General features: G+C 38.6%; 2 protein-coding genes across 2 annotated transcripts; both read right to left on the reverse strand.

The window, feature by feature from the left end:
- Positions 1-4,213: 4,213 nt before the first annotated feature.
- LOC116264130 (sm-like protein LSM2) lies at positions 4,214-7,654 on the reverse strand. Its single transcript, XM_031644151.2, has 3 exons — positions 7,501-7,654; positions 7,253-7,411; positions 4,214-4,567 (listed from the first exon to the last, which is right to left on the reverse strand). The coding sequence occupies exons 1-3, from the start codon at positions 7,501-7,503 to the stop codon at positions 4,448-4,450; spliced, it is 282 nt and encodes a 93-aa protein (XP_031500011.1). The 5' UTR covers positions 7,504-7,654; the 3' UTR covers positions 4,214-4,447.
- Positions 7,655-8,718: 1,064 nt separating this feature from the next.
- On the reverse strand, positions 8,719-14,375 carry LOC116264129 (BTB/POZ and MATH domain-containing protein 1-like). Its single transcript, XM_031644150.2, has 4 exons — positions 13,728-14,375; positions 11,072-11,420; positions 9,422-9,698; positions 8,719-9,161 (listed from the first exon to the last, which is right to left on the reverse strand). Exons 1-4 carry the CDS (start codon positions 14,162-14,164, stop codon positions 8,986-8,988), a joined length of 1,239 nt encoding a protein of 412 aa, XP_031500010.1. The 5' UTR covers positions 14,165-14,375; the 3' UTR covers positions 8,719-8,985.
- Positions 14,376-15,075: the final 700 nt, after the last annotated feature.

The following is a 15,075-nucleotide window of genomic DNA, read 5'->3' on the forward strand; positions in this document are numbered from 1 at the left end:
ATATGTGGCTTCGCCTCTGGGAGGACCTCCTCTTACAGAGATTATTGTGCTTTCCCCATGCCTGATCAGTACATATGCCTCTTAAGTCCGCATAGGGATTTGCACTAACACCAAACACTGGAAGAGCCTATGTCGAAGATCCCTCGAACGCAGAAACTTAGTCCTTGAATCATTCCCAGCCATTTTGAATATATATGGCTTGGAGATTCACTATCGCGCCGATGACAATAGTTCCTCAGATTGTGGAAAAGCTTACTATTTTGGATGCTAGGATCTGTGCATTCGATTCCTAGTGGGGGACTTGATGACAACGTTCCCTTTCAGATTGTGGAAAAGATTGTTTGTTTCCCAGTTGGGGACCTAGTAACTTTTGGTTTTGGCACTGTAAATTTCTTTTACACTACACTCCTTTTGGCCGTCTCAGAGTGTTTTTTGTAATCTCAGCTGTGTCTGTTGATCCCTTGTGCAGCTCATTTTTCGGTTAATAATAAGCTTAGGGAGGCTTCTCCTCCCTGCAAATTTGCATCTGAAATATCAAACTTTACGGAATAAATTTATCCATCCAACATTTAAGTTCACACGCATCAAACTTCCTTTCTTTTCTGGTTTTAAGTAATCTATAGCTAACCATTTTTCAGGTCTTTGGTGGTCGATCTGCAGGTAACTTGATCGCAGCTTTTCTGTGACGGAAAGTTTCAAAACCACCGCAGCAATAACGCCTGGTTGGATTAATTCAGAACCCTTTGAAGTATTTTGTTTCATACAACCGTGCCTCTTTGTTATATAGCTGCAAAATGGTTATACAACGCCAAGCATGTTCTGAAAACTAGTGATACTTGAATAGGAATGATGAAATAATTTACAAGCTTTGATCTATTAATCTACCATTTAACCGCCTCTTTCGAATGGAACTCAGACCAAAACAAATAAGCGATTGCATTTACGGCAACGCAGGTAATTAATTAACTAAGGTTATTCAGAATTACCTGCTCTCTCTGTCGATTTATGTTGATTTTTTGTGTGAAGGCCGACCAGAATATCTTCTTAGAGACAAGAAGATCTCTCACCTGTAGCTTTGAACATGTGGAATCCGGTTGGGCCCCATACTTTGTCCCTCAAGACCCGGCTTAGGTCACGTGTTCGAATCCAACCAAATTGAGGAACCTTTCAACTAAGTTTTAACTATTTCAAGTTTTTTGTTTTTATAAACTTTTTTTAGTCTTTTGGAAAAAAAATATATATATTGTCTTGGCTGATTCACAACTTATTTAAATGAATCGATCAATCAAGCACCAGGCAGTCATGCCAATTCACAAGAACTGACTTTTACCATATCTTTGGTAAAAAACAGTGGGGGGCTGGGCATCGGCCCAGGATATAATAAAATATATATACAAAGTATAAATATAATATAAAATCTGATTTATAAATATAATAATTCTAATATATATGTATATAATGAAATACAATTATAAGTGATCGAGCTAAGTTGGGCCACTCGAGCCGGCCCATAATCAGGTCAGCTTTTTTATTGGTATTATATGATAGCAACTACGCCATTTATTGACATGGCCATTTATTTACCCCCTTTTGTCTTCATGTTTCCTGGCAACCCTATATAGTCCGGAGGCAATAGAAGATAAACAATAATTCATATGTACCTATCAAAGTGGGGCTCACGAGTACTTGGTCACAAACACAACTGAATTATGAACTTTGTCTTGTTCACATTTGGGTATTTGGGGTCACTGATATTTCTGATTCGGCCGGCACACGCCAAATAAATCATTTGGAAAAATAATGCACCCTTCAAATTATTGCTTCAGTATTATTGCTTCAGTATTGACAAAAACTTGTTGATTTACCGTGTCACTTTTCAATGGCAGAGCTTAAAAATTTTTTACCCAGTAGTCGACAGGAGATTTTTACTGAGTAGTAAATCAGAAGATTTTTACTGAGTAGTAAGTAGAGATTTTCGGCGGAGTGAAAGGGCCACCCCATTTATAGTTGGTGTCGGCAACGGATCTCTCGCCAAATCATTCAGAAAAGTAATTCAGCCTTGAAATTAATACTACAGCATTGAAACAAACTGGCTGATTGTCACTCCTTAGTGGCGGAGTTAGAAATTCTTTGCTGGTTAGTAAACTGGAGTTTTTGGAGGGGACCCTATTTATAATTGGTCTCGGCAATGGCTCTCTTACCAAATCATTTGGAAAAATAGTGCAGCCTTCAAATTAATTCCACAATATTGACATAAACGGACCGACTTACTATGTCACTTACGAACGGCGGAGCTAGAAAAATTTTTTACTGAGTAGTCAACAAGAGTTTTCGGTCTAGTGAAAGGGGCACCCTATTTACAGCTGGGGTTGGCTATGCGTCTCTTTGGACAGTTGCCGACACATGCCCACACAGAGCTTTGCGACGGCCACCTTTCGTCGCTAATTGCCTCCAATTGATGTGGTCAATTTAAAACCACATTAAAGTCCTTGTCGCACAACAAAACTAACGTGCGTTCTCATATTAATCACATATTGGTGGTACTCCAGAAAATTATTGGAACTAGTGAAAGCTATATGTAACATATGACTAAACAAGACTTTTTCATATGAGACATTATATAATTTTTTTTTTTTAAATCCGCACCAGGACCAAATTGAATTTTTTGGAAAGTTTAGTGGTAACATTTTGATTTAACAGAGAGCCACGGCCCCTGCTAAATGCTAATGCCCCTTGGCTCCTCCCCTGTTCCTTTGTAAAGCGTTGTATGGATGTGGCAGACATATATAACATGAAACAGGAAATGCTATATCCAGATATGCGTACACAAAGTTGTATATGTGAAGCAGTAAGTTTGGATTTAAATTAGAAAAGATTTTCAAAAAAGCACCTAATCTAACATTCGAGCAAATGCCAGATCACCGAGTAACGTTTTGAGTTAATTGGTTTTGTCAGTTTGTCAGCTGGAGTTCATGGTTTGGAGCGTTCCCATTTCTACTCCATGTTAAATTCCCGTCTGACCACCTAAATGCTGCATGGAGAGCCAACGAGAAACTTACTTCAATACCGGCCTCATTCCTGTTTGCATGTGTAGTAAACTCTTTCTGCAATTAGATATAGTAAAGTCACTAAACTTTTACTTTCTTCATACTGCCCATATTCATTCAGAAGTATAAATCTTGCCAAGAGTTTTTTCAAGGGGTTTCCTTTAAGAACCCAGAGAATATTTCCTTTTCTTTTTCTCATTTCTCCTACCGTGCATTTTGGGAATTGCTTTGGGAAGAGCCAATACACGATTAAGACAAGCATCTGTTTGGAAATATGTGGCTCTCCACTCTGTGCAATTTGATATGTTAGTTATTCTGGCTTTTGAAGTAAATATTTTTTGTGTATTCTACTTGCAGTTCTACTTCATCTGCAGAGAGAACTGTTGTTTTTTCATGTGTTGAGGGGCTCTTCTTCTAGGGGATAAGCCTTGTTGGTTTCCACCAAGAGGAGCCCGTCATCCTCACGCTCTTCTGCTATGCATTCTTTGGTGGATTCGGCCGAGGCCGAGGACCTGGACAAGGAGTTCGACCCAATACATCATCTTGAATGAACTAAGTTTTTACCAAAATTGTGCATGCCAGTGTGGAAATTGAAATTGAATTTGTTTGTCAAGTACTTATATGTTTCCAAAACATATACATCTGCACAAAGAATACAAACATAGGCATTTGCAGGACGAGAACTAATCAGCTGACTAATGACTAGGCTGCTAGTTAACTAGTCTGATGAACAAGTCATTGGTTTGAAACACAGATCATTAGATCAATATATAACTGGCTCAACCAACTAGTTGGACTGCTTAGCCAATTGGACGAGATTTTGACAACCAAGTTCAACATTATCTACCTCATGTAAATCCATGACCGTGAATCTGCCTGTGAAGCATCTCGGATCAGCTTATTATTGGGTAATAAGTCAGTAAGTTGACTCGACGATTCATCTGGACGAGGTCATAAAAGTTTAATGTATTTTTTATTCAAATTGATGTACAAGTTAAACACATCCATAACGTCGCCATCAAGTGACAAATGAATAACATGCTCAACTATTCAGTTGCAGATGGATCGATACTCGATTGTTGCCTCGCTCCCTTGGGTGTCCAAGTCGATTCCGGTCCGTCAAAACATGAAAAGTTTTCGCCTACGAAGGCACTTCTATACCATCGATCATCATAAGTGATCTCTAGACTTTGATCCAATCAAAATAATGTAGTGTGAAAGCTACTACCAACAAATACGAATGGAAAAAAAAAATAACTTGAAAAATCTGAAAAAAGTCTCAAGGGAGACTAAAATTCAATTGAAGTCAGACAATGCTCAGACTACACAAGTAAACTCAGTTCATTAGTACAGGGCTTGCAGGTCACAGCCCGAGAAAGTGTCTCCAAAATGGAACTTGATCAACCGCCACGAGCTTCTCTCCTTGTGGCGTCGTGCAGAATATCAATGTCCACTCCATCTGGAGGAAGCTGCACATATCTCACGACAGAGCCACGGATGAAGCAATTTCTTACAGAAAGCTGTGAAAACAAGATGACGTCAAATCTGCAAACCGTCTCTTGCCTATGCTCTAGCATCTTTAATATAACTTGTTATTAAAGGAACACAAAATACCAAAATGCAAGAATATCAAACATGTATCAGACTTACACAAGGGCAAGGGCTATGAACCTCTCAAGCTCTTTTCAAAAATAACATGGCAAATTTCACACGGAATGTCAATTGTCAATCAATCAGCTTCCTTGTCTCTCAGGAATCACAAGTAAAATTTTCCTATTTGCTTTTCTAAATCTTTAAAACTAGAACCTACATAAACGAACAAAGCAACACGCATCAGGTACTCCTTTTCCAAATTATCGTCTTACAAAGTTAACTACAATTAGGGACCAAGACATGATTCTGTGCCACTGAATCACAGCCACAGCCATCAGAGCATTGGGAAACAAAACCCAACAAAAGAAAGATATGACAGCATGACAAAAAGTTATATAATATATTTTTATATATATATATATATCCATTGTCTGCTTTATTCTATGATTCATCAATTTCGCACCCAGTACAGATGTATATGGGTTATATATCCATGCTCCCAATGTCAAAACTTAGACATAAGTCTCCTGCTCTGGGTCACTTGCATGTCAAAGTGAAAACAGGAAAGGTGCACATTAGCAGGGGGAAGGGAAAAGAAAAAGACCTAGCAAGTTTGCAGGAAAGGTTTGACAAACCTAAATGTCTGGTTGCAACCAAGTATATGGTTATTTATCTTAACACAGCTGGAGCATTTGCATGTCATAGAAATCAAAAAATATATATAAGCAATGTCAAAGCCTCTTATTGGAAACATCGGTACCAATATTGAGAAGGTTTCATCTAAAATAATGGCTATCAATGCCAATGACCTCTTGTTTCGGAACTAACAGCTATTAAAAATATCAGCACTGAATCAAGAAAACTAATATGGAGATTTCTTCGAAAGTTTGAGTTTGATATTACTTAATAATTAAGGAAAATAAACACAGGTTTGTCTATTAAGGTTTCTATATACACAAGGAAAGATTGTGCTTGTCGGCTAAAAAAATAAAAAAGGAAAGATGCTCACAACTTTTGTACAATGCCACAATCAATTGTCTGTTCAACGCACTACCAAAATTCTCCCAACAAAGGAATGATACAAGTATACTGTTGCTCCTCTTCTATCTAAGGTACAAGTGACAATCCACTACACTCATGTAGACACTAAGCACCATCTTTTACCACATGTAAAACCCAAATTTGGCACATCATTTCTAATTTCACAAGCCATGAGCAGAGCAGAGCATTAGTTGTACCTCAAGGCAATTGAGTTATACCTCTTATTGATTTTACTTATACTGATCAGACACACAGGTGACATTGTAAGGAAAGATGATCTATTACTGTTCTTGGTAAGATTCTAAGAATAGTACTTGCAAGATTCAAACTATCTTACTAGTGCAATAACTGTGGTGCGATATGCCAATAGAAACTAGTGTCACTAACACACACAATTGAAATAATTATAAATGTGTAAGGGAAAAGAAACCAGAAACTCAAGCATTCTTTTATGCAAACAAAGAAACTTTTCCCTCTTAGAGGGCATTCCCAGAAAGTTTTTTTTTTCATAGATTCTATATGAATTCCAAATAAACCCAACACGGTCAGCTTTCAGAAAGCTCTAGCAATACAGGGAGAGAAGAGATAAAACTGATTATTGATCCAAATCAGCATTTTAAACTTAAACTTAGCCACTTCATGTAATTTGATTTGGCTAATCCAAGAAGGGGTAGATCTTTCATAAAACTCATTCAGCTAGATACAGTGAGCCAAAAAGTGTAATGTCAAAAAAGAGTTGACTACTGAGGCCATATGAGGCAGGGAAATTCTCAAGTACGTTCTAAGGGAAGGGGTTGATCAACCTATTTTGGTTGGGGAGAAGAGGCCATTCAAACAGCAGATTCAGAAGTTGCAAAGGCTTGGTTCGGTCAAGCTGCTGAGTATAGGAAATAAGCTATAGTGCTGTTCCATGGATGGAGGAGCTGATGGCAGAAACTTCAGCCTTGGCATCTTAAAACTACAAACAACCATGTTTGAGCTCAACCGCTCACCACCACAATCACATGGTTCAATTGAAAACAGCCAACCTTGCCACATTTATCAGCTCTTTAAAAGGGAAGCACCAAAATCAATATGAATTGAACTCTTTTACAAAGGTGATCTCAGTTCAGAAACCAGAATGAAATGAAAAACTAACACTGCCTGTGGTTTACAAACCAAACAGACAAGAAAGCCGACACCGCAACAATAAGAGGAACAATATAAGTCACAGAATCCCGTACGGAAGATAGAATGCGAAATGACTTTAGACTGCGGTCTTTGTAATATAAATCATGAAAAAGTTTAAACCCATCGAATTTCATCCATCCCATCTTTCTCTCACATCAAGGAAACCCCAAAAAGTTCAAACATCAGGTGCCTTGTAAAAGAACAACCGAAAAGAAAACTACAACTGTAATTCGCCCAGAAACCCTAATTCTCCATCAATCCCCATTTAATCACTAGAATCAACTAAAATTAAAAAAACCCAATACCTAATACCGACAGACATAACGCTACAGTTAACCATATATCTATTTCAAAACAAAAAGGACGATCTTTAGAAAGCAAAAAAGAGGGGGAGGAAATACCATGTGGGGATACTTCTCCTGATCCACAACCCTAGTGTTCTCCAGCTTGATGTTTAGATACTGATCCACAGAATGCAGAGTTCCCCTAATGGCCAGATCATTCTTGAGTTCCACTGTCACCTCCTTCCCCACCAGCTCCTTGAAGTACGAGAAGAACAACTGCGAACCATTTCCACAGTCAAAATCGACAAAGGAAACTCCTTAAGACCAAAACAAAAACGAAGCGCTGTAAAACAAAAGATGGGTACCATAGTTGGGGGAGGAGAGCAAAACCCAGAAGTGGGATTCTTCTGTTCGAAGCAATCAGACTGTTACGAGGAATTTGTGCGACTTTCCTCTGTCCTCCCCGCCGCGAGGAAGTTAAAAGGAGGGAAATGGCCAACGAGGAAAATGATTACAAAGTACATCCCGATTGTTTCTTGTAATTTTAGAAACCATAATAACTTACACGAAATTCAGTATAGCGTCTGTTTCAGTGTGAAAAATTTTATTTTCTTTTCAATTACAGAAAACCGAGTAAAGGTTCTCGGTTCTCCCCTCAGCAAACTTACAAGCTCAAAGCTAGAATAGCATCCCTACTTCGCAGTCAGCATGTGCAATCTAACTCAGCACAATAAAGTTAACGCGTAAACCTAGATAACCATCATGTAGGTGAAACAGTTCTTTGAGTGAGAGATCTGGATGCATCGATTTAACCCAATGGACATGGGGAAGCGGCTAGCATATTAGCAAAAAACTTGGATTGTCTGCAGCCATTAGCCCCATCCCGAACTTCTAAAAACTGAAACCTGTAAGAGTCATTTGACTAATGGAACAGTTTATGAACATGCCTTAAAAATTGTGGCAAATTAATGGAATATTAAAATTAACTTTTTCATGAATCTGCTTTAATTTTTAAAACACATATAGCCAAACGACCCCATAAGTTCAAACCATGACTGAACATTTCCATTTCACTAAGCCAACCCCATTGGAGCAATTTAACCTAGTGTGCTTGCATTGATTTTAACAAACAAAATTTCAACTCTACGAACTTTCACATTTGCAAGTGCCATAGAACCCCGTCCCATGGAAAGCCACACTGCATTTGGACCCATGGCCAGCGCAGAAAGAATGAACGACCAGCCGTGTCTCCATGTCAAGGCGCTTTGCTTTGACGTCCCATTGGTTTAATAAATCAAAGTTGGGCCAGTTTGTGATCTGTTGCTCTTGGCGACTTCCAAAGCCTTACAAAATCTAAACAACCATACCAAAATATTTGCTACAGACGTATGAGCTGCGACAAGAGGTCGTGAAGTTAATAAACCTTGGTCATAGTTTTTGGAGATTGCATCTGATTTGTGAGCTTGTACAAATGGAAAACTAAGTGAAAGTAGCACGCCTTTGTGTTCGTGCTGAAATGTGAACTTAGCAACTACACCTCCCGGGGGTGGCAACAACCAAATCCAGGACTATGAGCTCAAAAATTTCCAAGTTGTGAATTTGAATCCAAGTGAGACGATTAGTGCTGAATCCACAGGTACCTCAGAGGATCTACCATATACAATACCAGTTCAGTCATAATGGTGGCATTTACGGCAGTGGTGCAAGATTCGATGGACACTTCCCCGCTTCACATGAAATTTCTTACACCACATTGACATGTCAAATGGACAAATTTTACACATCGGTAGCACAATGAAAAAAACATTAAGACAGCACGCTTTGCAAAGCACGCCAGAGTTCTTCCAACACTAGGACCGTTGCTTCACCCTTCTTCCATTGTCATCACTCCCATCCAGAGATTCATTTGCATGTCTGCTGCGGATGATCGAGTGCTGATTGATTTTTGCAACATACTCCAAGAGCTCACTCAACACAGACCGGCAACTCTCTCTCAAATACTCATAGCCCTCAGTTTGCATGACAGCTGAAACATGGGAGAAAACAATGCTTATCATGGATAATAGATACCCTTTCTGATAGAAACAAATTATGTTTCGTCAGTTGATTAGAAATTCATTTTTTGGTGAATCCTCTAACTGATTTGGTTAACCACTAGGCAACCTAAATCCACTGCCAGCGAATCCACCGTCATTGCCTAGTTTAGGCCCTTGGCTGGACTTTCTGAACATGCACAGAATCAAGTGCAAAGGGGAAGGAAAAAAAAAAAGCCTACGTGCTGGTTACCTCTCAGATTTGCTGGCATTGCAATAAATTTGAGACAAACTGCTTTAAGCTGAACACAGTGATGCTGTTCTGCAAGGGCTAATGTTGTTGCAACCGTGTTTATACTAACTTCCTCGCAGAGCATAACTTCACAAAGTCGCCTTAGTCTCTCTATGCCATAGCGGTCTGCAGCTGCTAGCAGATGTTGTGCCATTAATGTTGAAGCACATTTTGATTCAACGCCTACAAGTTCTTGCATATCAGGAAGTGAATCCCAGTATACAAAATGGAGTAAAGCCTGCAACAAATGAAAAATTCGAAATAATAAGTGATGCAGTCATAGTCGTAACTGACAGAAAAGAACTGGTAGACTTCTGAAACATTGTCTTTACAACTTATATTCAAATGCCAAATCCAAACAGTTAGAGGTAGCAAAGAGGTCACTATCTCTCTCTCTCTCTCTCCCTCTCTCTCTCCCTCTCTCTCTCTCTCTCACACACACACACAGAGATCACATTAAGTTTCATTGACCATCGTACTTCATTTCAACACATTACAAATTTGCTGCTGCAACAATGTTCACAGCCAAGTGCAGCAGAGTGTCCAGTGGATTATAGTCACATACTCACATTTGTCTGATATCCTATGAAATTCTTAGATGAAATACATTTATATTAACAGACATATGATCCTGGACCATCTTCTCAGCCACATCATTTAACAAAGACAAGCTGTAGTAGCGTTCCTTAGAATGCAGCCATCAACAGACTAGAAAGCTGACATGTTAGGAGAACAAAGTCAAAATTGACCATAGTTTCAGTTAAGACAAACTTGTTCCAAGAGTCTCAAAGTTCAGTAGCAAGTCAAAATATAAGCAAGTTAACCACCTTATGCAGTTAAGCATTAAGTGACAGCTGGCAAACATGATAAATGAGAAGTATTTTGGCACATGACCTACTATTTGGGCTTATCTGTGTGCATGTCACTGGGCCTCGGCATAAAGGTCATTTTATGCACATGGATGCATCACAACGTTGGTATGGTACTCCACATGGCTTGAAAGTTGAAACCCAGTCAGTGGTATGAGTTATATTGAGTGCACAGAGATAGTTTATGTCTCAAAACAGCCGAGTATTTGATCTTTTAACTTGTAACCAAATCTAATTTTCATTTGCATTCAAAATTTAAAAATTAAATTAATAGGAAAAATATCTGTCCCTGCTCAGACTGCTCTCCTATACTCGAATCCAATTCCAAACCTGAGTTTTTATGCAAGTATCTACTAATGAGACCACAACAACAAGATAAGGGTCCCTTTTTCCCAAATGAGAAGGATCAGCTTTAACATACACATAATTAACAATTATCGACAGTGGAAAAAAAGTAACAGGTATAAGCAGTCTGATGCAGGATTTTCTACAGTGACATGGCACACATTTGCTATTTGTCCAGGCAAACTAGTTTTCAGTCTCAGATATAATTGAACTGCAAACTAGACAAACTTGATGTTTCAAAAAGTTTTGAATCATAAAAGCAGCATTAGAAGTTAAAAGTATAAGGTTGTAAATAGCATAAGAAAATTGCATTCATTTATATTCCCCATATATAAGTCGTTCTAAGAATCAAGTAAAAGCACAGAAAAGACATGCCTCTAGAAAGATAGTTAGCAACCTTGAAAACAGGTGCTTGCATGTCTTCAACCTCTATGACACTTGTATTCTGATCTTTCATTGGCCCAAAAAGCTGAGCTCGAAATACAGGTGAACGTGCAGCAAGTACCAACTTGTGGGCTGCAAATGTCTCTCCATCAACCACAAAACTCACATCTGTGCCCTTTTCAGTCTCCAAGAGCTGACCAAAATGATGTCCAATGTCAGAGGGTGGTATTGGAATTGCAGAAAATTTTGGTCCTTCGGTGTGTGATCGGACGATGCCAACACTACAATGCACTGAGAGGCTATCATCTTTAAGATAGTCAGACACTTCTAAACTAGATCTCTTGAAGAAGCGCTTGTAACCCCTGTGCATGACAAATACCCATCATGACTAGTCACCAATGGAAGACAAGTAAGATCTACTCCAACCTAATACAGGAAAGCTATCAGCAATTATAGTCACCCATCAGCATCATAGGATAGAAAAAAAGAAATGGACTATTAATTTTTGAAAAGCTATTTTCCTGACCCTACAAACAAATTTTCCGTGCTTATGGTGTCCAATTTTCAGGTATATCTTGAAATATGACAAATAGTAGGTGCTGTGACAGTCTTTTTTCAGAAAAATTTCAAACTTGGGAAAAACAAATTAAGACAGACAATCAGGCAAAAAAAAAAAAAAAAAATTTTGAAGTCCTTATATTAAAAACAATCTGAAAACTAAAACTCTAGAGATTGGTCATCTCAGTTTCATGCACATTTTTTCTGTTTGAATATGATGTCTTTCTATCATGTATCCCATTATCTGCTCCCTGTTTCACATGCTGGTAACTAGGTGGAGCTTCAAAGAAGTGACAAACATAGAATCATAGCAACAAATATGAAATATCCCCTGATACTTTTGCCCCCTCGAAGTCAGTCGATAATATCAGCAAATGTCATGACATTTTAAAAATATTGCTAGAAAAAATGAGAGAGCAGCATTATAGCAATATTATTCCAAAATATTGTTAAGAGTTAAGACTTTCCAAAATGTCCTTTTCCATATTTTTGCACATTTAATTTTTTCCCTTTTCTTCTTTTATGTTTTCAAAAGGATTCATCTATTTCTTCCTTTATAATTTGTATGAAAAATTACTAGAAGAACCTGTTATCTCATAATTTCTTAAATATTGTTCATATTTCTCGAGCTTCAAATTTCAACAATTTGCATATTTTCCCAAGAAGAACCACATCTTGGAAGAAAAACAACTTCCAAACAAAACCCTCACTAATAATGAAAGTTGTAACTAATTGCCCAACCTTTTTGTTTCAAGTCAACAGAAACTGTGGTGCCTGGTCTCCACATGACCTCATGGAGGAGATCCGTTCAGCAAAAAAGTCCACCAAGCGATGCTAATCATGAGACTGAGCCCATATGGATTCCACAGAAATCCTTTGGAAGCTATGTCATGAGGTTACCCTATTTTGGTACCCGTTTCATATCCCTTAAAAATAGTTATATCCCTATGCCTTCAGCCATATCCCTGCAATATAGTTCTGAAGCATTTGCAGGCTTTAAAACAGCACATGGGCGCCTTGACAGATAGCTTAATAACATTAGTATTTGTCGCAGAAAGCACCAGCATCAATGTTTTCCAACTTGACTCATTTATTATGGGATTTCTCCCAAGGTGTATGACTCCATAACCTTTCCCCAATAACAGTTTATGAACTCTTCTACATATAATGGTGAAGTGGAGCACTTCTTATTCAAAATGAGCAAGTACAAACTGCCCAATAGAGGCTTCAATCTAACAACTTATTTATCCTTCCAAAAGTTACCATGTGATCTCCACAATTGCATAGAATTTCTTACTAAATTTGACCAGGACAAGCTTTCATGCCTCCGCATTTCTGAACTCCATAAAGCTGCCGGCATGGATTTTCCACATGGAAGCAAATGTATTCCTTTTATTGTTTCATTGAGACATTGTGGATTGGAATAAAATATTACGGAGTATATTGTACGGTAATTAAAACAACTCTTCCACAAACTAATAAGTACCATGTGAAATGAAAACTGTTCCATTGAAGAACTCCTCAACCAAAAATCGTATAGTGCAAGGACATTCACCTCCACATTCCACAATAAGAAACAACAACTAAAAAATGCTAAAGCTAAACTTACTTCTGAGTGCCAAACGACTACAACGTTATAAAATATGAGAATTATAAACACGCCTGAGAAATGTATTTTATTCACCTACGACCTACCCACTCTAATTGTTGGTTAAAAGGATCAAACCTCCCCAAAGAAACCGCAAAACCACGTTGACACCCATATAAACGGCCAAAGAAAATTTTGTGTAGCGCCAACTGAAAAATCCCAAAAAATAGATGTAAAATGCATTCCGGTGCAAAATAAAAACCGAGAAATACACCATGGAGAATAGTTAAATACGACAGCAACCAAAAAACAATGTCTGCCCAGGGTACGGAGGCCATAAGAAACAGGTATCCCTAGCAACCAACTCGCTACTGATAGAAAAAACAACAAGAATTACGTCTATTAGCACTATGAAAACAAAAGAGACCCCAAACTCCAAAGAACTACGATACCAATCATTACAAGCTGTTCAGAATCTTCAGATAAACCAGATAGAAAACAGGCAGCAAATTAAGGGGCATACCACATGCTTCCCCGATATTTGAGCGTGTATGGTCCACTCTCCAGCGTCCTCCCAAAATGACTGTGAACCTTATGCTTGCCCTTCCCGCTCTGATCCAAGAGGGTCAATTCGAAAAGTGCCCTAACGTCGGTTCCCTCGCTGGCGAGAGCGATGAACAGGGAGACATACGCCGAGTTGTCCTCAGGGCCCTTGCCGTCAGGATAGAAGTAAATAGCCCACGAATAGCCGCCTACCATGAATATGTCCGAAGCTATGTATTTGCCGACGCCCATGCCCTTAGACAGCGAGTAGCCGTTGATGTTGAAGTGGTGGAAGCCATTGATGGTGTGCGTGAGGGAGGTGGAGGTGGTAATGGAAGGAGGAGAAGAGGAGGAGGAGGACGCAGCGGAGGAAGAAGCCTTGGTGATGGACCCCTTGCAGTTTTTGCCAATACCCATATCAAACTGGTTCTCCTCACTGGTGTATTTCGCAGTTGGGGAGAAAGAAATTCGATTTCTGAGGAAGACCGGGAGATTGGTATTCTTCCTTATTGAGTAACTCCTCCTTGTTGCTGATTTTCTAGGGCTTTCATGGGCGGTGATCCAACAGAAGCAAGGGAAAGAGAGCGTCGGGTAGATCTGGAGAAACAGGAGAACAAACGGATTTGTACTTCTTATACAATAAACATAAAAGGACTGTTGCTTTTTGGACGGGGAGAAGGAAGAATTTTTAGACCCTGGCCCACCTTCCAAGTTTCAGCCATAATTTTAAGACTCGTTCATATTTTTAAATGCTGTCATGCATTTCACAGATTTGCTCACTATAGTTATACTGGTTAGGGGATGTTATCGAATCACAGGCTGAATTTGAATCTGATAGAGCCATTGCCATTTTTGGCAAATTTGAACGGACTTGGTGTTAAGTGTAGATTTAAATTTGCAAGCACAATGATGATTTTGGATTTGCAGTTTGCACAATATTATACTGAAAATTTGAACACTACAAGCACCAATTATAAGCTATCTAATCATCATAATCAAACCCTTTATAAGTTACTTCATTTAGAAATCAAAATACCAGCCATTGTTTACCCTTTTGGAGAGTTATTTCTCGTATTTTGTAACTTTCGAAAATCTTTGGGTGTTGTCCACACTTCACAGTCCTCAAACGGCAGACTTCATGGTAACTAATTTAATGCATATTTCGTGGCAACTAAGCCTGTATAAGCAACATTGAATACCAACACTTCAGTGTTTGGTTGTGTTATTGTCTCCCGATACTAGTAAACGGGCCTTTTGTGGTTTTGTTTTCCTCCTTAATTTGTCCTTTAATTTAGTTTAATATTTGCGTTATGTTATCTTGCTTTTAA

Source organism: Nymphaea colorata, chromosome 11 (genome assembly GCF_008831285.2).
Source record: "Nymphaea colorata isolate Beijing-Zhang1983 chromosome 11, ASM883128v2, whole genome shotgun sequence".
In the NCBI taxonomy this organism is placed as follows: Eukaryota; Viridiplantae; Streptophyta; class Magnoliopsida; order Nymphaeales; family Nymphaeaceae; genus Nymphaea; species Nymphaea colorata.

Coding starts and splice junctions, on each gene's coding strand:
- LOC116264130 (XM_031644151.2), bottom strand. Junction 4,568..7,252: donor AGGAGAAGTATCCCCACATG/GTATTTCCTCCC, acceptor TTGTTTTCACAG/CTTTCTGTAAGAAATTGCTT.
- LOC116264129 (XM_031644150.2), bottom strand. CDS start 14,164: ATGGGTATTGGCAAAAACTGCAAGGGGTCCATCACCAAGGCTTCTTCC. Junction 9,699..11,071: donor TGCAAGCACCTGTTTTCAAG/GTTGCTAACTAT, acceptor CATTTGTTGCAG/GCTTTACTCCATTTTGTATA. Junction 9,162..9,421: donor AATGCCAGCAAATCTGAGAG/GTAACCAGCACG, acceptor CCCATGTTTCAG/CTGTCATGCAAACTGAGGGC.